General features: G+C 35.0%; 1 protein-coding gene across 1 annotated transcript; it reads right to left on the bottom strand.

Moving 5' to 3' along the window:
• Positions 1 to 1,934: 1,934 nt before the first annotated feature.
• On the bottom strand, positions 1,935 to 17,744 carry LOC105049679 (dynamin-related protein 3A). The gene is given in 21 exon segments (XM_010929414.4): positions 1,935 to 2,432; positions 2,525 to 2,624; positions 2,847 to 2,899; positions 4,262 to 4,408; positions 4,495 to 4,643; positions 4,983 to 5,025; positions 5,154 to 5,258; positions 6,899 to 7,012; positions 11,088 to 11,225; positions 11,324 to 11,416; positions 11,532 to 11,624; positions 11,869 to 11,978; positions 12,320 to 12,368; positions 14,301 to 14,414; positions 14,654 to 14,713; positions 14,800 to 14,868; positions 15,602 to 15,703; positions 15,795 to 15,823; positions 15,970 to 16,252; positions 17,217 to 17,401; positions 17,404 to 17,744. Coding segments are annotated over 21 exon segments (2,481 nt in total). The 5' UTR covers positions 17,594 to 17,744; the 3' UTR covers positions 1,935 to 2,177.
• Positions 17,745 to 26,756: the final 9,012 nt, after the last annotated feature.

Below are 26,756 nucleotides of genomic sequence, written 5' to 3'. Positions count from 1 at the left end.
TTGAGAACTGCATTGAAAGTGCTGTGTCTGGAAGTTGGCATTGACACTTTGAATCGGTTCTGGAGAGACTACAGGATGAGTGCTAGCTTTAGGAATGTAAAGACTAATGGACTTGTAGGCAAAACCTCTATGTGGTTTGCATTTTCACTCGTGACAGTGAAGCTAGTGTGAGATTTCAATTGAGAAGAGTGAAGGTAAATGTGACAAAGCATTTCTATCGGCTATGCTAGTTGAATCATATAGTCATAGCTTATTTTTTTTCTTATTACAATGATTGTTTGCTTTTAGTTTCACCATCATTGCACTCCATTGATCCAAGTAGGACCTTAAAAGGAGTAGATAATTAAGATCTAAAATACTAAAATGAATGATTAAAGTTTAAGAACCATTTGGATGATTGAGCTGAAAATTTTATGAAATTGATGAGTTAGGCCAGTATAATCTATAAAATTATTAGATTACAAACTGAGCTAAGCTTATATTCATAAGTACCTAGAAGTGTCTTTAGAGTGGGCCAATCTGAATCCCGTAGGAAGAAAAAAAAGATCATTTGAGATACTCTGGGTATTTATGAATATAGATCCATATCCAAAATATTAAATCCAAATCCATTACATTAAATAATTAAGTAGCTATCTAACTCCAATTCAAAATTTTAAATCTGCATGCAAATTTAATCAAGTCAGATTATATTGGTTCAGTTACTCCAACTCGAGTGTGAATTAACTTTATTCAATTAAACTGGAATCTAACCTGTATCCAAAATATTAAATCCAAACACTGATTTGGTCGTCAAATTGGCTGGATCATATTAGGTAAGCACGACTTAAATTGCAAGAGAAGTACATGTTTTATAAAATGCTTAAGATTTAAACGTATATCTGATTTATATTGTTTTTGTCTACATATAAGTTCCATGTCAACCTCAAATTGTTTAACTTACATCTCATATAATTTGGTCCTCTTAGAACCAATCAAAATGAATACAATCCTGTAAGATCCACATCTGACCTAATTTGAGGCTAAATCTTTATTTAGATCTATGTCCAAGCCATCTGGAGCTTCTTGGAAGCCAAGTTAGCCCATAATTTTACAAATCCAAGCATTTCAACTAACCCTGATACCTCTTTCCCTTTTTATTCTTCTTAAAAGATAATTCCCCTACACAATTTTAAAAAGCATTCCTTACAGTAGTGTGGTTGTTTCTTCCTCCTTCACAGCAACTCCTTTGCTCACAATCTCATCACACGTGTGCTTATCTTCATACAACGCTACCTTGAATATTGCAATATTAATACAACCATCAGCCATGGTGTACATCAAGTTAATTTGAAAATTTATTTGACATGGAAGGGGCAGGTCATTGATTTGAGAGACTTGATCTCCAAAGGAGGAACCACAGTCATTCTCCACAACAGGGAAGAAAGAAGACTGACTGCTGCAAAGCTTACTTTGTTGCACTCTCTCAGAAGAAGTGCACAGATTGTTCATCAAACAAGATTCTTCAAGAAAATTTTGAAGTCAATCTCTCTTTCGAAATACATGAAAATTTCAAGAATTTATCTAATGAGTTACTCGCAATTCAGAAATCATATCTGCCGAAGAGATGTTATTTTTGGGCAGTGAATGGCCTTGGATCTGTCTGAAAATTTCACAACATTGCCACATAAAGCATACAAAAAACACTTCATGATAATGGTTCAACACAGAATTCAACCTTTAATCTTGTACCCTATATAAACTGAAAATCAGTTCTGTAAGAAAATACAGCATTATAATTCTTTAGGACTGATACAAACCTCACGGTAAATACAAATCACAATGATGTCTGACATTGACATAACAGCATCAATTAGGTTGTGTTAAAAGAACTTTAAACCAACGCTTCTCATATGAAGTCTGACAGCTATCAGTAGCAAATCGGCAAAAAATACTCGAGTCAAAAAGAAGCACCCATGTTATTTCTCATGGGCAAACTTTATAACAAATATGTTGACGAAAATAAATGGAGCATGATTACTATACATGAAGCAAATAACTAATGTGCACTGCTCTCACTGGAATTGGAGCTGGCACTAAAGAATAAACTTCAGATATTATCTTGTGGGAGAACCAACTTAGTGCATGTTTTAATGCGCTATTAAATTTTGGTGTCTCATATCAATAGATCCAACCACTCATGCATCGATTGTCGGATAGGAACCCAATCCATTGGAATTGGCATTTGAATACAATGGTGATGATTGTTCTCCCGAATGAGCTGACTTCCTGGATCTGGGATTCTTAGGAGAAGCAGCATATGATGTGCTGTAATCATTACTAGCATAGAACGATGAAGGAAGCCCATGGATCTTTGGCAGACCAGTTCCATCAGTGTCTAGAGTATAACCCTTCTCAATAGTTTCAGCTTCAATTGGTATCTCATCCAGTGTCTATTCACCAAAAGAATGAAATAAATACAAAAGTACGGATGCAAAAAGTGATGATACATTAATGTTCCAGCTTTTAGAAAGAAAACACCTACCCTGTAAGCTTGTTGCAAAACTCTGAGTGTCTCACGGATCCGTTTCCTTTTAGCAGTTATATCATCAGGTTCTCTTAACATGTCTTCAAAGAGGTTTTCCCTACATTGACAAAGCTGCCATTACAAAAGATTCTTTCCCCTTTTTTTTTTTTTTTTTTGCAGTTCACAACCATAACCTAATGATGGATGTTTAATTTTCCAGTTGAATCCCAGTAAAGCTTCAAAGAAAACATGTGGACTTTGAAGTCTAGTGGAATTATTGAGATTTGAAATAAATGAATGGGCTTGGCTACCCAGTTTCAGGAGTGATCAGCCACTATACCTGTAAAGTTTCCTAATAAAAACATTATGCAGCTCTCGCTTTGTATGATTAACCTGGACAAGAGTGGCAAAGGGATCAGTTGTGTCACAACTATTAATTATACTATCTGGGGTTTCCACTGTCACCACTTTTTTTCTAAATGCAATATTTCTCCACCACAAGAAACCATACACATATTATGCAAGGAGCAGATAGTGAAATACCAAACTAAATCCATTCAAATGTGAAGTCTATATCAATCATTCATTAAAAAACTTGCACGTCATCAATATTAGAAAAATATTAGCATGAATTACACATTTACATAGAAAAGAGGGAAAAAGAAACACAAATCAACATGGACACATAACAGTGATTGACACATAAATGGATTGGAATAATGGTAATAAATCAGCACAAGCCACAATAACATGTCATACAAGATAATCAGGAATGATAATTGGGATGTATTTCACACAATTTCATGTTTGTGAGAAACACAGAGGAGCAGAATCATTTTACCAAACTGGGGAAACATGGATCTAATGTCTCGAAGTGCACATGGCAACACCTAGTATATATGTAAACATTCAAGTATCACCTCTCAGAGTGCACATGCATGCGAATGCAATGAGCTATGAACTCCCAGTTACTAAAAACTCCAGCAATCGCCATATTTTAGCAACAGAAATAATAGTAATAATGATACTTCATGATTAAGTTTCTCCAGGTTGTTGTATATTAAATCTATAATCAACAACATTAGGTGCAACTATCATGGCATTTTATTAGTAGTTCTCCAATGCAACTATCATTATGGTTCCATCCAGCATTGCAAGTACTGAACCACACCATGAGATACAGGGCTTACTGGTACTATACAGGAGCTCTGTGCCTCCATACCAACACATGGTACTATTTGCTATGCCAACTCCAACTGTTTAACATGTGCTCGTAGGGGGGCAAACCATACCTACCATGCCATACTGGTAAGGTACCAGTACAGGGCTTAGTACCAAAATTTAAAACATAGGTTACATCAATATTTTCTTAAAAGTGCAAACAGTTATGTGGTAATGAGAGCCAAAAAAAAAGTGCAAAAAATATAAATATATATTAAAATTCAAGACTTGATGAGAGTGGAATTGCATCTTCTAGTCAAAATTAACCTTAAACTCCTGCACTTAATTCTTAATGGTAATAAAAGAACAAGGACTGTAAATCCATGTGGTTATTTAAGAGCTTAAAACATTTATATATTCTCCTTTCAGATGAAGTTTAAACTTTGCTTATATATCAGACAATCTGAATCATGAGGCAACTATGCCAGCCCTGAAACAAAAGGTGATTTCTCTAACTCAACAGAACACATGGACCTGCTGGAAAAAAACCAAACAGATTAATAAATTCTTCATAGCTTGAATAAGTCCATTTACCAGGAAGTGCATAATTGCCTTTGGTACAGAGTCCTCAATATTTTTTCTGACAATATCATAATACGACTTCAATAACAATTTTGTGATCGCTATCTCCAAAGCCTCCTGCTCCGTCTGATTTTCTGAGGGCTTTAAGATGATTGGTGGCTGAGCAATAACAAATGTTACAAACCGGATGCATATAACAAATAACAAAGTGGAATGGTAGTTAGATAACTTGCAAGAACACTTACCTCCCTTAGCTGGATCGTTGAGAGGGAATGTTCAATGGAGTGAGAAGGTGTATTGTAAGACTTGTTCAGTGAACTCTCTGTTGCAGGTGCACGATCCTCACTAGAGCCAAAAATTGATGAGATGCCCCAGCTTGATCCGGTTGTACCTCCTGCAATCACAAATCGAGTGGTATCAAAGAAGTTTGTAAGGTAGTTGCAATATGTGATACTCCAGACATTCCATCGTGGCAGCTATGAGGAGGCTAATGTAACTAAAACTGACCAGATAGCAAGTTCATGTGACTATGATAAGAAAGCGAAACTTCCTTCTCGATAGTTAAGATTAGTTCTAGAGGAAGACATGCTACATTAAGCTCCTGATAACTTTTTCCCTCGGAAACAAGATATCCAACTGTTGCTTATACATTTGTCAATATGCAAATAATCAAAGCCATTGAAGAGCTGGACAACTCTTTCCTTGCTGTAGATTAAATCTAAATTTTGCTTACCAGATGAACCTGGCCTTTCAGAATCCATAGAAGGGCGAACTACCTGGTCATCACCCAGCAAAGGCAGAAGATGAAAAACCAAGTCATTGGATGTCACATGGAACAAATTTGAATATCTAATATGATATCAAATATTAATAATAGCAGCACAGGAAATAAACAAAAGCTGACCTGAAGGGGATCAGAAACAACTCCATTTGCACCGGATCTGGCAAAGATAGCTCGAGATTTGAGACTCTTTTCAGATGCTTGCGGCTTATCAGAATCTTTTCCATCCTGTGACAAAGCATATAATGTTGTTCTGAGATAAAGCCAAAAACATACAAGGGAATGAAACAGTAGATTTCATGAAAAAGCTTAAGTTCTGGAGCAAATATAAAAAATGGTTAACAAAACAACCTAAGGTAACTTCTTCTTCTTCTTCGCCATAAAACGTAAGGCATAAATAGATGCTAAAACTCAACTGTTATGTGTAAAAATCAAGTTTCACTACCATCAATCCTTTGACACATCCAACATGAAACCTTCATTTCATTTTTCTTTCTTCTTATGAAATTAGTATCTGATGATTGTCTCCAAACATATAATGTTAGGGAAATCTCAAGGAAAAAATTTAGAAAATCATAGAGATATCATAAACTTTTGGCATATCTGATACCACAATCATTTATCCGTTGAGCATAGATACATCTGTTTGTATATCGCAAAAAATTGTTGCCAAGTAATAATAAGTTCATAACCTCTTTCAATCAAATGATCATAACCTCTTTAACAATCTATTAGCCTATTTTACAAGTACACATGGAATTATCTTACAATCAGAAGATAGATGTTCAGATGCAGATGGATTACAATAATTCATGGCGTTTATGTTTTTGGACTTACCTAAGAAGAATATCTCAACAGAATTATCAGAACTAATAGTACTGTTCATAAAGATAGTTTGTAGAAACAAAAGTCATGGTTAAAAAGGATCGAAAGAAAGACTAAAATTAAAGTATCCAAAAACAAAGCATTTTCCACAAAAAAGGTTTTGAAAATTATTTGTCAAAAACATGCTATCCATTCTCAGGTTTGAAGATGTAGTTTAAATCTTATCTTGCAACCATGAAATCAAAAGATATAATAAGATTTAAAATGAAACTTACAAGAGACAATAGAACCAAAGAGCAATAAAATGACAGGATGAATCTTGCATTAGAAAGAGGAATCACATGCCCAGCAGACCAACCATGCCTGTTGCTCTTCCGACAAAGGCCTGTTGGTCTTTTTGGCTTAGAAGCATGAAAATTGCATGAAACAGCTAGGCACGATATCAGAGGATCAAGGTAGCCAAGACATTAAAAAAAATGGGTCAAAAAATGTTATATAACCTATATCAGACCAAGGCTTTGAGCCTAGGATATATGATGTGCGCACGCACGTACGCCCACCTTGGTTTGACTTAGAAGGCCAACATATGTTATAGATTGTTATGGTTGGTTTGCCACTTTACATTTGCTCAAAAGATCTGTACTTCTACTAAAAGCAGCAATGTGGAATCTATAAATCCTCAAACAAGTAGCTGGTCCAACAATATCATTATATATTCCCAAATTAAGTTCTTATGAAGGGACAAGAAAAGAAAGAAAAAATAACAAGACCATTATAGAGTCAACATACAGTTAAGTCAAGCCTGTTACTTAAAATAGCTTTTAAAATCTATGCTTATCCATCAGTTTCAGCCTTGTTCAGAATAAGTCCTAGATCCAGCATTAATAATAAAACAACACTAAAACAAACCATAGGCAAGAATTAAATGTGATTGGAGATATTCAAAACACAAGTTACCATCTCTGTCATTCCAGCTCCAAGTATAAACACCAGAAATACGGTTAAGATCCAAGATTTGTCATACTCAAAAACATAAATATTACCTTAGATCTGGGCACTGATGCTGATAACCTAGAAGATTTAACTTGCTGCTGTGCAATCTCTACAGCCTTACTGCCACCAATAAAATTTGGATGTGAAGTGTTTATATAATCCATCTGCAAAATCAAGTACTCAAATCAATGATAGCAAAAGCAGATCGATGAGAATGCATATGGCTGTAATCCAATAAGAGAACAGATATACTACAGGAAAAGTGTAAAAAGTAAGAATACAGCATAAAATAGCATAAGATACCAACCAATTTTTCTCGCAGCTATCAACCAGGTAAGGCCAAGGCTGGCAATTTATCATTTTTCTACATCTAAGAAAACATTTCATTGGTGATGAAAGAGGAAATGCAAGCTATTTGATCATTTAAGCTTGAAAGTATGCACATGTGAAGTGCTGGTGCATATTGCACTTTAAAGTATGATGCTGTCCTTTATTTCGGGGATGGGAGGGTACAGCCTTTAGTAACATAAAATGCCACGGGGTTTTCAATAATTCACAACATCAGTTGTTGAGACAGTTCAACAAGCCTCTTCACAACAAAACCCAGTGAATTTCTAAAAATTCACATATGAAAAGTAATTCAAAGCAGAAGTAGAGTTCATATATTCCTAATGACTGCAGCCCAGGTATCATTATATACAGACCATGAATGCCATGGTTCCATGACAAGAATATGGTTTTGAAATTACTATAAAACAAAATCTAATCACTTTTTATATATTATATGTAAATATAAACATATAATAGGTCCCCTGGAAAATAACCAAATCTAGAGACATTCACTTCCTAAAATGTGAAAAAATATCTTGCATTTGATGTTTTATATTTAGGAGAGATTCAGAAACAGTTTTTTAATAAATTCTACTAAACAGGGCTCAATGATTATGACAATTATCTGTAAAAACTCTTTAACAAAGATGTGGAGAGAGATATGACAAGACACATTAGGTTAGCATGGCTTAACTATATGGATGGATGACATACCAAATCAACAGACATAAGATAACATTTGCACATCGTAGATTGTCTACATATTAGAGTATTCAAAAATCAAGAGGATAAAAAAGGTCATCTAATGAATAACATGCTTATCCAACCATAATAATATCTCAAGCAAATCTTTATAAACTTGTACCGCAGATACCAATTTGCTCAATATCTGGACAAACACGTCTCTACTAGATATTACTACACGTTCGAGCAAATACTTGTCGATGCAGACTTCAGCACCTTCAACAGTCATTGTTCACACATGCTGCTTGTAACCTAAAAAGTGCATGAACTTCTCTGTGGTGGTCTTCTGCCAAAAGCTTAAGGTCACTCAGAACAGTATCTACCCCAGCACTTAGCTACCGAAAATGGGAGAAGGTATGGCAGTTGAATTGGGGTGGAAGCAATCTTGTCAAGGTTGAAATCAAGTCGTGAATCATAGATAGGGTTAGATCAAATAACAGATTAGATCACAGACTGCAAGATTTTTTTTTCAATTCCTTCCAAATACTTTTGAGATACATGAGAAATGAAAAATTGAAATATGAGCCAACAGAAAAAGGACATGGTTAATCCCAAGTCTGGATGAGAAATGTCTACGGCTTCACATACACTGACAACTAGCCATGAAAAATATGTTATAAATGGAACCTAATTAATATGCATTAATGTTACTCTACTTAGACATGGCCATAAATAGGAATTCTTGGCAATGAGAAGCCATAAAGTGGACACAAATAGCTGGGATAAGGCTGGATGGTTATGGAGGTTTGAAAACCAACTGTACTGCAGTAAGATACTCCCTGTACTGAGGCATATTGAAGGCGTACTAAATGGTACCCAACTGCAGAATTTCAAATCTTGTATAAACCATGAGCAGAAATAGGGGTATACCACAGTACACACCTTACAGAGATGTCACCAGTATACCCTTGCCATGGTATTTCAAACCTTGCTATATATAGGAGATACACATAATAAAAAGGAATAAATATAAAAAAAACTAGCTTTCAGCATTATGAGCCAATATATGGCATATGTAACAAAACAAACACTGTGCCTGGTTATTGAAGATGTTTATATACCATGTATCATTTCAATTATCCTCTTAGTTATAATGTTTTAGAAGAATAAATTTTATCACATGGTTGTAAAAATATGACAATTTGCTTATTATTAACTCAATAAATTTTTACAACAAGCTGGGTTGCTGATTTTACTACTCAAGACTTATCTGTAATTTTAAAAGTAATACAGTCAGATAATTTATAGTAAAATACACCTCCACATGATTTAATATATAAATACTGTGATCAAGTCGGCACCATGATTTACGGGGTTGTATAATCCAAAATGCAGATCTAGATCCTATGATCCTAAACAATCTTGATCCATGGATGAGATAAAGATCAGTTAGGGAAAATTTAATCTAGAATATAAGATTTAGGTTGTAATCACAAGTTTTTAAGTTTTTAACAATAATGAATGTGGGTATGAAAAAAAGTTCTCTCTCAAAAAAAGGGAAAAAAAGAAAATAAGGAAATGTATAGAAAGCAGCTCCAAGGACAAGTTACTGTAGCAAGTATAACACCCTAAGTAAATGTTTAGGGCTACTAAGCTCCAGCATGCTAGACGCATGTTCATCATTTCCTTAACACTCATATTATGATGACTCCCATCAATGTTGTGACCTACACAACCTCTTTATACAGAAACAAGGCCTCAAGAGATCCCATGACTAACATCACAACTTCAAGCCACCATTTTTGAACTAAAGTTGGAAGGAATTTTTATAGGAGATAGAATGAATCATACTAAGACACTATGCTAACTAGAATGCTCTTAACATGAAATGCATATTCACAATGTTTATCAAATAAGTTGCAATTTATACAAAAACTTTAGTTTACAGGACATTTCTTGGTAGCTGATATTTTAAATACATGGAATTATGAATAGTAATTTCAAGTTATGAATCTTATCCTTTTTTGCATACCAAACAAAATCAAAGTGAACTCTCACAAGAGATGTGTTTAAAACCAAAAATGCTCATAACAAATTGGAATAAGGTCAAAAGCATGTATCCACTCTTATGACATCATGCTTCAACTCAGCATGCCATAAAATTGACTAGTCCAAGCAAACCATTCCAATACTTCATTTCAGCCATATATTGAGATACTAGAAGAGAGTATGGGCCATATTACATCAGTACCAAGTTCGCATGCAACATAATGCCATGTATTGTTTTCAAAAATAGGATGGTTTATCATCATTGGTTGAGGGAATATACTTGGGTGAAAAAACAACATTCAAGTTTTTTTTCTATTTTTCTCATGTCCGGTTATAAGGTATAGAAATTAATAGTTAAACAAGTTTCAAATAAATTGTTGTCTTGGCTTCAGTCGTCTGAGTCAACATCAAGAATAGAAGCAAGGCTTTATGTCCTAGCGGGATGGGGAGCATCCCGCCTTCCTGTCCCATTCTTGTGAGAAAATAAGACAGATGGGGTTAGGACTCCGAAACCCATACATATGGGGAGAGAAGAAGAAAGAGGAAAGAAAGGAAGAAAGATGTAAGGTAAAAAGTGTGAGGAAAGAAGAAGAACAAGAATGAAAGGAAGAAAGGAAGGGATAAGAAAAGAAAGAAAAAGAAAAGGAAAGAAATGAAGGTAGAAGAAAAAGAAACAAAAGAAGGAAAAGAAAGAAAGAAAAGAAAGAAAGGAAAGAAAGAAGGAAGAGAGATGGAAGATATATACCAGGATGACCGACCGGGACAATTAACGTGATGAGATGGGATAGCAGGACGTCCCGTTCCATAAAGATATCAGGACACCACCGTCCCACAGGATTTAAAACCTTGATCAAAAAGCTTTGCATCATGACACAAAATTGTTGGGACTTGTAAATGTGGAAGCAGTCAGTCATTCGGTAATACATCAGCTGGTGCCAATAGTTAAAACCTTGATCACATGGTAAATAAATGTTGAATTAAGGAATGCATATTAGCAGTCAGCATACAAAAATTGAGGAAAATTGAGAGACAGTGGATGTAAAAAGGATGCAGCGCAGATTAGTGTCGAATGATGATGAATGTGAGCTTTCTTGGCTCGATTCTCTTTCATGAAATTTGCAGAAAATATCCACCAGGCACAACAGTAATGGAATGGAAATACTATCTCCTCTATACCTCCATCTCAATAATGTGGGTTATCATTGTCTCTGCAGGCTGAAGGCCCTCTCGTAAGAAATTCCCAATTACCTCATCCATGGACTTTCGAAGGACAGGAAACCGCTGAAGTTCACTAGCTAAGCAACGATGGCTCATCTACAACAAAGTTGAAGAAGGCGAAAGAAATAATTCAGTACCGAGTTTAAAATTATTAGACTTTTTTATTATATTCTAGATTTAGAATGAGTCTTTACCTTAATCAATTCATCATAAATAAATTTTGCGCATTGCAGGCTTGGATCTAACAGACGACCTATTTGCCTCCGTACAAGAAGCTCAAATGGCACCTAAATATTTGTTAAAATGAACAACTGTAAGCATTCAAACAAGAGCACAAAAACTGAATGTAAAGTTTAATTTTCTTCACATCCAACAAGCATGACATCAATTGACAACTATCACCTCAGGTACAAACAATGCACTTTTAGGACCAGTTGCATTTTGAATAGCCATGCGGATATCTTCATCTGTTATGTCTTCACAAGGATCAACTTCCTACAAAAGAAACCAGCGAGTCACAAATGATATTTAACATAACAGAAGAAAGCTCCAAAGTGAAACAATCAAGACAAAAGCGCATTTAACTACAAATTCAATAAATATTATCTGTTAACTGCTCTAAGGGAAAGGCAATTTCAAGATAGTAGCAAACAACTCTAAAAAGAAAAATTAATGGAAGTTTAAAATATATTCAACAGATAATATTTCAAACTCAGCATGTAGAAGTAGTTATGTAAACCTCCAAACTCTTCACAAAGATGGACTGAAAAATATAGTGTATTCGTGCTCCACCAGAAAGTTCAGCAGTAGATAATTCCTCATTTTTCCCTTCCAATGTTGACGAAAAAGCTGCAAAAAAACAAATCAGTACAAGTTGCAAGAATGTAAGTAATATATAAAAAACTCAATATGGTGCAATGGAAGTACAATAAATTCAAGCCTTATCAAGTAGACCACCCCCCCCCCCCACTTTTTCATTTTTCTTTTCCTTCGGTGCAAGTTCCACCAACAGATTCATTGTACATCAAGTTTGCAAGATAATTGATGATTTAGATAAAAGTTTCACAATCAGGTCAATGGGAAAATTTAAAGAACATTTATGTCAAGTGAATAGTGAAAAACAGCATGATCTTGTGATTGTGATAAGAAGACAAAACCTTCATGAGGAAATCAGCAAAATTTATTATTACCTTCACAATATTTTGTAAGAATGTTCAAGAGTTTGACTCCCTGACCAGCCTGCAGTAAAATTCAAGTAGAAAATAAATAATAATATCATTAAAAAAATAAAATATCAAAGCCTTACTGTTAATGCATACAAGTACCATTGAGAGCTGAAACAGGTGATTGCAAAAACTGACAGGAGCAGGTTGCCTTAAAAGTTTACACTTGGCGAGAAAATAAAACAATATGTGAAATTACAATATAGTACAATAAGTTGTTGAAAATATTGATTTTTTAAAACAAAAACATGTTAATGCTAAAGTGAGAGTATTCTTGGCAGGTGGTGTTTAGCATTTTTGGCTATGGAAAAAGGCAAGGTCTGCCACACCAATCATACCATACTATACTGGTAAGGTAGCGCTATCGTACCGAGGTTTAGTTCAGTATATGAGGCAAACAGGTCCAAACTGAGTGGAATTGTCCCGTACAAACTGAGCGGAATTGTCCCGTAATACCAGTATTGACCCAGTTTTGGCTGGTACCCTGGCTGAGAATGAGAAAAAGTGTTGGAAGTCTGTCTTGGTATGGGATGTGTACCAACCATACTGTACAAACCAATAATAACTGGTACAATTCTCGGTACCGATTTTGCGAACCTTAATTAAAGGCATGCCAAGCAAATGCTCTAATATATCTAAAACACTACTTTAACAAATGAAATCAACTGCTCAAAATCTTCTGACATCTGTAGATAATTGTTGTAGAAATCACTATTCTTTATATTATTTAGGTCAATATTTTAGCTTGTTTAATCCTTTACGCATGCAAAGAATTAACTCTCGCTCTCTCTCTCTCTCTCTCTCTCTCTCTCTCATGGTGCATTAGCAGATTTTTGGACATGTCAAAAGTTGATATTTAGATCAGTTACTTACCTCTTGTCTATATAACAAAAATGCCAGCATTGTGCAATTGTGGGAATGGGTGTTGATATTCAAGCAACATTTTATGCATTCTTGAAATATATGGATTGATAGCTAAGAATTTATTCTGTTCAAAGCATAATCTTCTTAGACCACCAACCATAACAAATGGATATTCACAATGACAAAAGGGTATGGAACTGGATGATCTGAAAAATGGAGCATCTTTTGAAGACTCTAAAAAAAAGGCGCTCATGAACCAAGGCTACAAAACTTCACATTCATCATAGGACACCATTTGCTGGAGGATAATTTCACCAAAATCAGTTTATAGAAACCACAGTCACTGGTTCTGGTCTTCAGTTAATAGATTTTGTATTTTTTAATACATCAGGTCCTTGGTGAGTTCTTTCAACTGTCTTGAGATTAAAAGATCTTAGGAGTAATTGGAGGGTTGGATGAGGCAACAACGTGGGAATAGTTGCTTGAATTGTCACATCAGCCTTGTTTTGTTTGTTGGGGCCACCTTAAATAAAGAGAAAGAAAGAGGGGTAAGGCGTCCATACCTACATGTCTCCTTTTTCTCTCAAAGAGGCTGGCCACTTGGTTAAGGGTATTTTAGAGATTGTGAACATTATTTTTTTAGGACTTCTTCAAAGGGGTTCTAAGATATCTAATGAACATCAATGAAGGTTGCATAACAAGCATCTTCATCCAGTCCCCCATGATTTCTAGTCAATAATTGTACAATATGATAAAATCCACACAAGGGACATTGATAAAGCATGTGCCTTTACCTTCCCAAAGAAACAAATGAAAGCAATTCTCATCATTTTGAAAGTTGGGGCACAATGGTAAATTTCAATCTGAGCATTAGGGTCAAGCCTTTCATAAGAATGTATGACTTTGCTATCACATACTAGCACGTGCATCTACCAATATCATTATATGATTTAGGGACATGACTAGATAAAACCATCATACCGTGTTCATCATCAAGGTTTTAGATCTTTACATATTCTAAAAGCATTTGCCTATATAAAAAGTATCATGAGCATGCATCATAATAACAACCAGAAGCATATACCTTTGATTCTGCGACATCACCATAAGCAGCATGCTCCTTTGCTACAGCCACCAATTGAGTATTTATGCGAGATTTCAATGCTGGAAGGACAACCTTGATATGTTGCACTAAAATCTGCAGAAAATAACAAGTGTCATCAGGAATTACCTATGACTGATTAACCAAACTAAGTTAATGATGTAAGTCCAAAAATTGTTTTTAAGGAGTTAAGAAAGATAACAAAAATTTTGGAGAAGAGATGCCAAAAAGATGGGAAAGCCTTGCTGGTCATGGCCAATAGAAGAACTTAATTTCATAGCAGTAATAGTCATTTGGTTTAAGGCTGAATGATAAAGGTCATTTGCAATATTGACCTGATTCAGTTTCTTGGCTAACTGAGGAATCCCACAGCAATGAGAGAGACCATGATATACCTACAAACAGCACAAGGACATCATGTGTGCTTGAAAAGATATGATAATTAAGAAAAAAAGCAAAGAATGTTTCCGGGAAAAAATACAGGCTGATTGCGGAAGAAGTTCTCTTCAAAGGCCAATGCATCTTTGATACTACGGTTGAAGTTAATATCCTGCATCATTGAATAATAAATAAATTGGAGAATCACAAAAGATAGTATGCACATCTATAAATTGACTAGATGGGAGCTTTTTTTTTATTTTCAAAAAAAAGGGCCGCTGATCAACTTATCACTTCTGATTACTATAGGTGTCAGAAGATCCAGTAACATGATTTGTCTTAGGTGTTAAATCAACATAAGTATTTTGGGCATCTTCAAAACACAATATGAAACTCAATATAAGGGAACAGCTTAGATGCCCAAAGATCTATCCATCAAGAATAAAAACTATTAGTTTTAAAAATTATAAATGGATAACTAGGATTGATTTTGAAATCCTTTTGTTTGTCTCAACGAATATTTAGGCACATAAAAGTTCTTTCCAATTAAATGAAGAATATGAATGCATTTTGGAACACATATCACTTGCAAAAACATTGATGGTGGTTAACCCCAAGAAAACATTGTTGGCAAATTAGGCATAGTAAAAAGTCAAAACTCACATTTGCAGTTGAACAATTTTTAAGCATTTCAGTCTCAAGTTACAACTTATCTTCAAATGATTATATACTTACTAGCTAAGTTGCATTGTTTCACTTGTTTTTATTCCTTCCAGAAATAGTACATGATAAATAGTCTAAAAAACTGTTCATATGTAATTATGAATGTTTACAGAAATCTACTGAGAAAAGACAACAGAAGATTAGTCTTTTTAACCTTTTTTAATTGGAAATAAAGGACATACCTGTTGACTACGGTTCACCACACCCACATAACCAAGTCTGAGAGGGATCACATTTCCCAGTAAAAAGTTACGGGCATCAGTACCTCTATCCATTATATCCAGCTGAAAACCCCAAAGCAAAAGTTATCATGTCTCATCCAAGATTAGTTACAACAATCTTTGAATGTAAACTATAAAAACAAACAAATAAGACCTTTGTGATGACACCAATAGTCCGAGAACCTGTACCCACCCCCAAAAAAAAAAAGAAGCAGCAGTTATTGTAGTATTTTATCACAGCTGCTATATTATTTATTGATTACATGATTAAAGTCCAAACTTGATATTTAAATTACCAACAAGCTAAATGCTTTTTTGGAAAAACTTACCATCTGGATCAGCAAGTCTAGCCATCTGAAGTGCATCAGAATTTGCTAAATCTGCATTTGCTGGTGAAACTGCTAATATTATGCAAGTCCTATGTTTGATGTATGATAAGATCATCGTTCTAATTCTTGCCTCAATGTCAGTGGGTTGATCACCAACTGGTACTTTAGTTATTCCAGGTAAATCTACCAAAGTAATATTCAGAACATTTGGAGAAAAAATTTTCAAACGAATTTGTTTGTCAGAAACTCCCCTGTTCCCTCCTGCCTCCCTGTCTGTTTCAGCCTACAATTGATGGAGTATGTCTACAAGTTAGTACAAAATAGGCATAACTGCCATGATGAATTATTAGAGAATACCCAGTTAAAAATGATTATAATGATGCGACTGCAAATATCATTTGTCTGCATAGTGAATTTCAAGTACTAATAGAATCAGAAGTACTGTTCAAATAAGGAATAACGAATGACATAAAAGGCTCCAGTTAAAGAGTCATTTTTTCAATACTTGAAGACAGCATCTCATAGCTAGGCAAGAAGGATGTTAACTAAGATAAACATGAGTTTACCATCAAAACTACTAATTCAACAGCATTTAACAAAAGTAATCATATGTGAGAAACAATTTTTTCAGGTAAAACAAAATCCATATCAGGGATAGCTAAATCTGCATTTTATCCCATGATGTTGCAAATAGCTCTCTCTAATTTGTGATGCTTGGAAGATTTTTAGGATATACTAAAAAAAAATACGGAAGAAGACAAATTGTCTTCACATACACCTGGATTCAATCTAGTGATTCTTCTGTTTGAGCAACTAAACATGGTGTAGCTAAAAGAACCTGCTAGCAAAACCAAAAACAGCAAATGAATATTTTATCCACATAAATATCTGACAGAAAGTATTGTAGTTTCTTGCTACCTCAAGGAACATAGTTCTATCGTTCACTGAAAAATCAACTTTTTATCAACAGTTGACAACTGATTAAAAAAATAAACTGAAAAATAGTGAAAAACTGCTCCTAGGTCCTAACAAGATCCATGCCTATGGCATTCCGTATACTTTGAAAACCCCTATCCACTAAAATCTCTCCCATAATCACCAGAACAAGTAAACATACTCTAATGCAGAGAACAAGCTGTTATACCCTTAAAAATACTTCCAATCAGCTAAGTCAACTACTCTTAAGAAGAGGAAGAAAATCTATCAATCCAAGAACCCTAAAACAAAGAAGTTTAAACCCTAATCACCTGAATCTCGCGCCGGATTTCGGAGAAGTCGTAGAACCTCTTCCCGGGCAAGTGGAGGAACTCCCCCCACTCGTCCATTCCCTCCACCGCCTCCTGCCGCCGGGGGCAGTGCACCAGCTGGAGCACGAGCGGCCTCCTGGTACAAATATCGGAGCCTCGGGGAAGAAAATCACGGCCAACGAGCGCTCCAGCACGCTCGACTTCCCGCTGCTCTGGCTTCCAACCACCGCCACCTGCGGCAGATCGATGGTGGAGGAGCTCCCAAGCTGGGCGAAGATATCCTGGAGCTTGTTCACGATCGGGATCACCGAGCTCCCGATCGCCCCAGCCGCTGCCGCCGCTGGTGATGGGGCAGCCGCCGCCGCATCCTCCGCCATCTGATCCTCCTCCAACGACGAAATCGAGTGTTTAGAGCGGATCGAAGGAGTGTTTCCTCGCAAAAACCCGATTAGGGTTTCGGATAGGCGAAGGAGAGTCGGGAGGAGAGCAGCGAAGATGGCGGAGATGCGGAGAGGTGGAGAAATTTCGGAACTCGGGGGAATCTTTAATTGGTGGGTTAAATGACGAAAACAGACTCAGTATCTCGAGTTATTTACAGTACTGATAGGCTTAGAATAACGGGAGAGGAAGGCAGGATATGGGAATTCGATTTCCATGACGGGGATCTCGTCGAGAACAGTACGTAGCCGATTATTTGCGGACTGCGGGGGATAATATTCGCAGAGAAGTTTGTATACAGGTAAATGACTGCCGTTCGAATAGGGCGTCGTGGTGCTGACTTGGGGCGACGTCCGTGTGGGCGGACGAGATGGATTTCTGTGGATGATTGGACGGTTAATATTGTTTCCGCACAGGGACTATATGCGCGTGCTTGGAATATCGTATTGTGGTGGACTTGTTGCTCGACAATTGGTCCCGGTTCAAGTTGGTTCGCCGTAGAGGTCCAGGGTCGGCAGCGAGGCGCTCCTGAAGGGACCCACATTTATACTCTATTTGATGACACAGTGGAGCAACGGTGGGACCCACGCGGAAAGGAGCAGAGGAGGTCCGGTGGTTTGTCTGCAAGCACCGTTCAACGCCACAGGGCGCGGAGTTGGTCGGTCGGTCCTGGTCTTCCACAAGTCCAGGAGGGTGTGCTCTCATCCGCGGAGCGTTTATTAAGCGCAAACCTTAACCTGGAAATTTGATCAAAGTCAAATTCTCCGAGTCTAAGCTTAAGTCCATGTTTGACGATGTATTTATAATCATAAAAAATAATTTTAAATCTAAAAATAAAATTTTAAATATTTGATTATAATCCAAAAATAATTTTGATTCGCATTTAAAATTTCTCAAAATATAATTTACATAAAATTGATCACCTCCTATTTTTCATATACACGGTACTGCAAACTAAATATTGTATTTATGAAAATTAATATATATTTTTTTTATCTATCAAATTTTTTTTTTAGATTAATCTCATCTCATCTCCATCCATATTTCTCATTAATCTTTCTCATCTCTTTTTTTTTTTCGATTTTCAGTCTCCTCTCATCTTCATCTACGTCCCTTTCACGATTATTAATATGTTCTTACTCGATCCACATTTTTTTGTTCGAAACTCTTTCTTCTCGTCTCCATCTATTTTTCTGATTAATCTTTCTCATGTCCATCTACATTCTGTTACTGCTGATTCTGACTGAAGTCAAGAGGTGACTACTGGACCTGCACAGGATGCTGGAACGATCTGCAAGATTTTTTTTCAATTTCTCTCATTTCTCACTTTTTGTTCGACTTTCTTATCATGATTTTTTCTTTCTTCGTATCAATCTCCTCTCATCTCCATCCATATTACATTTTTTACCGACTTTCTTGTGTATCAAAACTTTTCTTTGATTAATCCCATCCTTGTTCCATGATATAAAAATAATTTCCTTCATCCTTGTTTAATGACACAAAAATAATTTCAAAAGAAATAAGAAATCATTTTAGAATAGCAAATTTTATATCCAAATAATTTTAGAATCATTTTTATCCTTTTCCTTTTTGATCATTTTGCCATGCAAAAGAAGCTTTTAAATCTGTTAATCAAACATACAATAAATTATTTCTACAACTTCAGAATAATTTTAGAATAGTGACAGCCAAACAAAAAAACTACTTTATCTTAAAGCAGTTTTTGATATGAAAATTCAGTTTTTATTAAAAATTGATTTTTGATCAAAAGCTACAGCATTCCCAAACAGATCCTAAACCTCAGAAGTCAGGCTGGGTGATAATTTTTGAGTTCAAAGCATCTCTTTATCACATTGTTTTATTTGTTATTTAAAAAATAATAATAATAAAAACTTACAATTGTTTGAACCATCAGGGAAGAAATATTTGAAGTTAGTCGCTTCTTTTTTTCTGGTATGAAGTATAAGTATTAATAAGAACTTAAAGAAGTATACAAGAAGAATAAACAAAGCAGTGGATCAAGACGGGGTCAGAGACATCTGCTTGCCCCAAAACAACAAAGAGACCCATAGAAAATCATGAACAGGATAAGGCTGTACAAATACAAAGTTCCCTATAACATCATAACTTGGGTAACCAGATTCAAACCCAAAAGAGAGAGGAGAGGAAACAAAAAGTTGTAGAACAAGCCAGCCAAGCACTTGAAATTTCGTTTGTATGAACACCTTGTAGTCCGGAGGACAGGAAACTTGTGAAGCTTCTTGGATTAAAACAGCAATTGCTATGTTGAAGGAAAGGACCTCATAAAATAGTAGCTCCTTAGATATGTAACTAAGAGGATACGCCAACCTGTGATGATGGAACAGCAAAGCCTAAATAGTAAAAAGAATTATTAGGAATACAGAGAAATAATTGTTTGATAAGTCAGGCTCCGCAGCAATGTTTTGAGTTGAGATCTGCAACAGAAGTGAAAGAACTAATATATGAAGAGAACAGATAATGCCAATGGTTCTCCGGATTGAATGCCGGTGATAATGAAACCTTGTTACTAATGGAGATAAAATTAAAGTTGCATTTAAATAGGATCGGCCCTGGAGCAGGTCGAACTGGACGACCGCCTAAGCCCCAGACCCTGCATTGATGTTCTAATGGGATACAAAGATGGCTTTCTATAATATTATAATAAAAAAATAATTAAATAGATAAATGATAGATTTTATACACTGCTTAACGAATGTATTTATAAAAAATTATTGTATGTAGATTAATTTTCAATGATAATTAACATTTACAATATGTTAATTTTTAATAAAGAAGGTCTCATTTTTTTCATTTAGTCTCAGGTCTAAAAAATATCAGGATGGGCTCTGTACCGGCTCTGTATTTAAATATGATATAGCCACCATCCTGCACAAAAAATCAGATTGTAAGAATAGAAATGACTCATTGATACACTGAATGGTTTCTCCAAATGGATACTCATTCTTTCCATTACAGTGTTTTCCTCTCATTTCATTTCTACAGTATACAATGTTCCTATTGAGTTCCTCAGCTTCTTACTTTTTTTCAAGTTATGATATATCAGCTTTGAGGATCATTAAACTCCTCCACAATAAGAAATGTGAACTGAGAGATGATCGATGGAGGCTGTGTATCCTCAGGATGGAACAATAGCACTGATTCTTTACAAAAACTGATTTGAGAGTACAATAAAAGGACAACAGGATGCTATAAAGCAAAATCAAAAGATCCACCCAAAGCACCCTTGCGAAGCCCATCATATATAATGTATATCCATTTTCATCAATATAAGATTCCATTGATACATCATTTGAAAAATGAGAATCAAAGCAGCAGAACTTAGAACGTAGCACAAACTATAACAGATACAACCCATTTGCCATACATATCAATTAGTAACTGGGTCTGCATATAGAGTATAACAATTATGACGACCACTTGTACGGTTTATGATGAACAAGTGAAATTAGGGCCAGCTCCCATTAGTAAATAGGATATAACAAACATCATTTGGGAGATAATTGAAATGCCTGTCAATATCCCACTTCATTTGAAAGATGTAAATTAAGACACAAATCCCATCAGTTTGAACATTATCTGAGGTAAAGGAACCAGAGATACCCTAAAATTTAATCAGTAGCAGAAGCGTAGCCAACTAGAGAAAACTGGAAATCATAATAAAAATAGGATGGCATAAGTTGACATAGATGAAAACCAGATGCAACATAAGTGATTGATACCCAGAAAGCATGATCTAGAAACATAAAACCCATCAGCTTGGACATCATCTGGGGTAAAGAAATGACATGCACCCTACTGTAATCCAAATAAAAGCCACCTATCATAACAATTTTCTAAATATAGCAGGGAGTTGAAAGTTGAGAGGCTATCCATGCCTAACAAAAGGGGTTTGAGCTGCATCAGCAGCCAGAATTTATGCTAGCTTAGGATGAAGACTTTCACCTGTATAGCATAAGAAATCTCCTTGTAAAGCCTGTTCAACCATCCAATCCGCTGCTTGATTACCTTCTCTACATATATGTAAAATATTTAATACAATTTCAGATTGAATCCATATAGAAATGTCTTGTAACCAGGGAGAGTCGTTCATCCTTTGCTCAGTCTGGATGGTTAGCCATGAAATAATTACAGAGGAGTCTTCTTGAAGCCATACCTTAGAGTGCAAAAGAGAGAAAATAGTGATTTTGAGACCCATCCAGGCCTCGATTAATTCTGCATAAGGAATTGTTGAAGGTAGCAAGCGCTTGCCACCACCTAAAATCAAGCCTCCTTCATGATTACAAAGGATAAAACCCCCTGCTGCACAACCATTCCGGACTGTTCCATCAGAGTTTAACAAAAGCACTTCGAAGGGAGGGGGCACCTAAGAAATTAAGTTAGAACAGGAGGATTGTTGATGATTCAGCTGAAAGGTGCTCCAGCTCTTCGAATGAGTGGAGCTGAGAGAAGAATGGAAGTATGGAATGCTATGGAACATTTCATGAATAAAGACAAGACACTGTCGAACCAAATCTTTAAGTGAACTATGCTTCTGTTGAAAAACTCTAAAATTGCTAGAGTCCCAAATAATAGAAGCCATATAGCCTGTCACAGCTCAGGCATTCATCTCTATCTTAGAATTTTCTAAGTATATCAACAATTTCGATAAGGATTGTGGCTTGAAGCTAGTGATCTCCCTGGCTAGTTTAGTCCAGCAGCTATCAGCAAATTCATAGGTCACCACAGAATGTTGACAATCTTCTGCTATGCCTTGACATAGGTCACATTCAATAGAATCATTAGATAGGATGTGATGGGAATGAAGAGTCGCTTTAGAAGGTAATCTATTCTATTACAATTTCTAATAGAAAAATTTTATTTTCCTTGGTACTCCTAATTTCCAGGTCCAAGAGAAGGAATTTGAAATTTCTAGATCTTTTGATTTTTGATACAAATGCAAGATATCCTGAATAGAGACCGACTTTGATCTGGATAATGTCCATCCAAGCTGATCAGACCAACGCTTTCAGTATTTTCCCCTGAAAGCAATTTTTTTTCAAATTGGGGAGCTTACATTTGGTGCTGTATATATAGATCATTTTTCAGAAAACTTATATTTAGCTGTAACAAGCCGAGCCCATAAAGAAGCAGGATGTAAGACCAAGTTAATTACCATTTTGGCCAATAGCACTTGTTGAGTTAGGTGGAGGGAATGAAGGCCCGACCCATTCATTGATTTAGGTCTACAAAGAGCCTCCCAAGCAACAAAGTGCAGTCCTTTATTGGATGAAGAGTGTCCCTATAAGAAAGCTTGAAATTCTCGATCTAATAATTTGATGACTGAATTAGAAGGAATAGCAAGATAGGACATTGAATAAACTGGCATTAACAAGAGCATCGAGTGAAGAAGGGTTGCTCTTCATTGCTCTTCCCACTAATGAGAGAGCTTTTCACTTCCAACTAGTGATCTTTGCTAAAATTTTGTTAATAAGAAAATTAAAATTTGCAACTTTTAAGCATTTACCTGAAATAAGAACCCTAAGATACTTTTAGACTTCTCTCTTTTGAGGCATTTAAAATGTTGAGGAGATAGTGATCTTGATATGAGATGGAATCTTCAGGCTAAAGAGAAGATAAGATTTTGAAAGATTAACCTTTTGTTTGGAACAAGGACAATAAGAATCCAGGGTTATTTTTAGGCTTAAAGCATCCTAATTCGAGACTTTGGTGACAAGAATGCAGTCATCTACAAAGAGAATATGAGAGATAGTAGGGCCAATGACCTTGGGTTGATAAGCATGTAGGAGATTGAAATGAACTGCAGCTTACAAAGTTAGAGAGAGCATCTCAAAACTTATGATAAATATGTAGGGAGATAAAGGGCAGCCTTGTCTCAAACCATAAGCTATTGAAAACCAAGAAGATGGCTTGCCATTGACAATTATAGAAAATTCAGACCGCAGAATATATGCTTGGACCCAATTAATAAATTGGGGATGGAACTTGAAAGTATGTAATACTTGGAGCAAATAAGGCCATTGAACCTTGTCAAAAACCTTTCCCATATCAGCCTTAATTATCATGAATCCACGGGACCGGGAAGCAACATGAAGAGAATGCATAATTCTGTACAATTAAGATATTTTCCATAATACTCCTACTAAAAATAAAAGCACCTTGCTTTAGGAAGATTATATTAGAAAGCAATGGTTTCAACCTTCGGGCAAGGATTAAAGCCACCAATTTATAAATTGAGTTATAGAGGTTGATTGGTCTAAAATCTACAGGCCTCAACAGATTAACAATTTTAGGAATGAAGGCAATGCAGGTTTGCTTCCAGGATAAAAGCATAATCGATTTGTAATAAAAGTATTAAATAGCATCAGTGACCTCTTTCCCTATAATATGCCAATAATTCTGAAAAAGAAAAGATGGGAAACTATCCAACCCCGGGGCTTGTTCGAGTGCATATGTTTTAGAGCTTAACTAATTTCTAATTCAAAAATTGTTGAAATCAATTTAGCATTCTGATCATCAGTAATTGTAACTGAAGGTTGTGGAAGCCATAAATCCTGGGTTTGATTAGAGTTATCCCAGTGCTTCTGAAAATAAGAGAAAAGCATTACACTTACAGCCTCATCCCCTTCCACCCAGTCATCCAATTCAGATTTAAGAGTATAGATTATATTCTTGCGGTGTCGAAGAATAGTTGATCTGCGAAAGAACTTTGTATTAGAGCCACCCTCATGAAGCCAAGTGACCTTAGATTTTTGTCTTCAAAAATATTCTCATAGCTTCCAATTGTGATGATATTCCTACAGAAGCATCAATAATTTCTTATGGTCATATTGGGATAAGACATCTTGTTGAGTTTTAAGGGTTTGCAAGGTTAAGATCTGATGATATACTAGTATAGGACCCATGCTGCACAGTGGGTGTTGATAAAATATAAAGTAATATTTTAAAAAAATTTTAATCTTCAACTCTTTTTGAATACTCATCCAAACTGCATAAATATTATAAAAAATTATTAAAACAATGATCAAATTATAAAGATTTTTTTCATGAAAGAAATAAGAAATATGATGTGAAAATACCTAGGACATAATTTTTTTGTTGGTGGTGTTGTCAGCAATTCCCTACATAGGCGATAAAATTTATCTGAGTTTTATGTTTTGAAAGAAAATTTTTAGTAATTAAAATATATTACCTATTCTGTGCTTGATGTTCTTTGTAAGGGAGTGGTTTCCTGAAAAAGTTCAATCAAATTTGTTTTTTAGGAGTTGAAAAAGTGGGTTCCTGCAATATTTAGGACATGGAAGATGTAGCATAGAACTTCCAGGCAAATTAATTGATTCAGATTCATGATCCCAAAAAATATTTGTTATTTTCAAAGTACGATTGTTGTCATCAAAATTTTACGTTCCAAATATAATTTGAAAGATATAAGTGACATTAAGGATCTTCCTGATCACAGTTGATAAAGTGAATCTATCAGACATTTGATCAATCGCAAGATTTAATGCTAGAATACCTATTAATTACTGTGCTAGTTTTCCAAATATAATAAAATTTGTTGTTTCAGTAATATCTTCAACAATGGCATTCAATTTGTACCTAAAAAGTTCAATTGAATGAATATTAATTTTTATATTTAAAATATGCATTCATTCAAAGGGAAAAATGATAAGCAAGAAAATATCATGATATTACTATGGCACTGGAGGTTGGTCATTTTTATTGTATTGATTGCACCAGAATGTATCACCGTGAAGTTTGACGACAGTTCTGTAGTTATAGCATGCTTTATACTACCATCTATGAGAAGTATCGATTTCTTTAAGAATAGTTTTGCATGTAAATTTTGTACCCTAAAAAAAATATTTCAACATTCTAAAAAAAAGTATTATAATTTCTCAATTATTTTGAATCATACCTGATAATCATACGGATTCAATTCTAACAAATCTTCGATTGTTTTTCTATTTGCGGTGGCTTCATATTGAGGATCAATAGCAAGCTGTTGTCCTTTCTCCACATATTCAATCGAAAAAACTTGTGCTCCCATCCTATGCATAAATCAATGATTATGTTTAAATTATTGTGCTCAGTTGTTGTTTCATTTAGGACATAATATCAAATTTCTTGTGCCTCACCTATTTCGGTACTCTATTATTTCTTGTATTTGTATATCCATGTAAAATTTTGACTTCGAGCATATCAATAAACATATTTTTTTTATACATATAAATCATAAAAAATATTTTAATAATAATGATAATATTTTTAAAAATAAAATTTATCGTAAAATAAAGATCACCTTTATATGCCCGTACGGTCATACCCACCAAAATAATGATAACAGATCAATTCCTCTTTTTTGCATGGATAACATCTTCATTGATTTCCTCAGCATATTTACCATATAAAGTAACTGATACATTTTGCATATTGAGAAATATATGTTTGATTAATTTAAAGATATACAGATATTTATAAACCTTAATGTGCACATATGATAAATAAAATAGTATTCAGGTTGATATGTGTCACCTCAAATTTTCTATCTTCAAGTTTCTTTTTTGGATCAATTTTTGACTGACATAGGTTGGCTCAAGAGATTCGATAGCGGTGATGTAATCAATAACATCTACAAAATAAAAAGGAACATATGATTTTTTTGAAAAAGATAAAATTTATATGTACCCATCAAATAAAGATCATTAAAACTTCTCTCCATTAATTTATCAAAATTGATGAAATTAAATTTTTGGATTGGTATGGAGCTGTCATCATCGCTGACTTGTTGTATGCTTGTTCATCTATTTAGATATATGATATATTGATGCATAGTGGCTCGGAAACTCTTTTTGTTTAGAGCGACATTAAATTTTTTAAAATTATATATACTTCCTTCAATAACAGAATTTTTAAACTGTTCGGCATTTTCCTTGCGAATCGATGCTTGTATAGTATTTTGCTGTATTCACCAATTTCAAAAAAAATTTAATACAGAGTTTACAATTGTGAACAAAATATTTCAAATAATAATATTGGTTTTCTAACCTTCTCATTAATTAA

Source organism: Elaeis guineensis, chromosome 8 (assembly GCF_000442705.2).
Source record: "Elaeis guineensis isolate ETL-2024a chromosome 8, EG11, whole genome shotgun sequence".
Lineage (NCBI taxonomy): Eukaryota > Viridiplantae > Streptophyta > Magnoliopsida > Arecales > Arecaceae > Elaeis > Elaeis guineensis.
The sequence above is the reverse complement of the archived record's forward strand: the minus strand, read 5'-3'. Positions and strand labels throughout refer to the sequence as shown.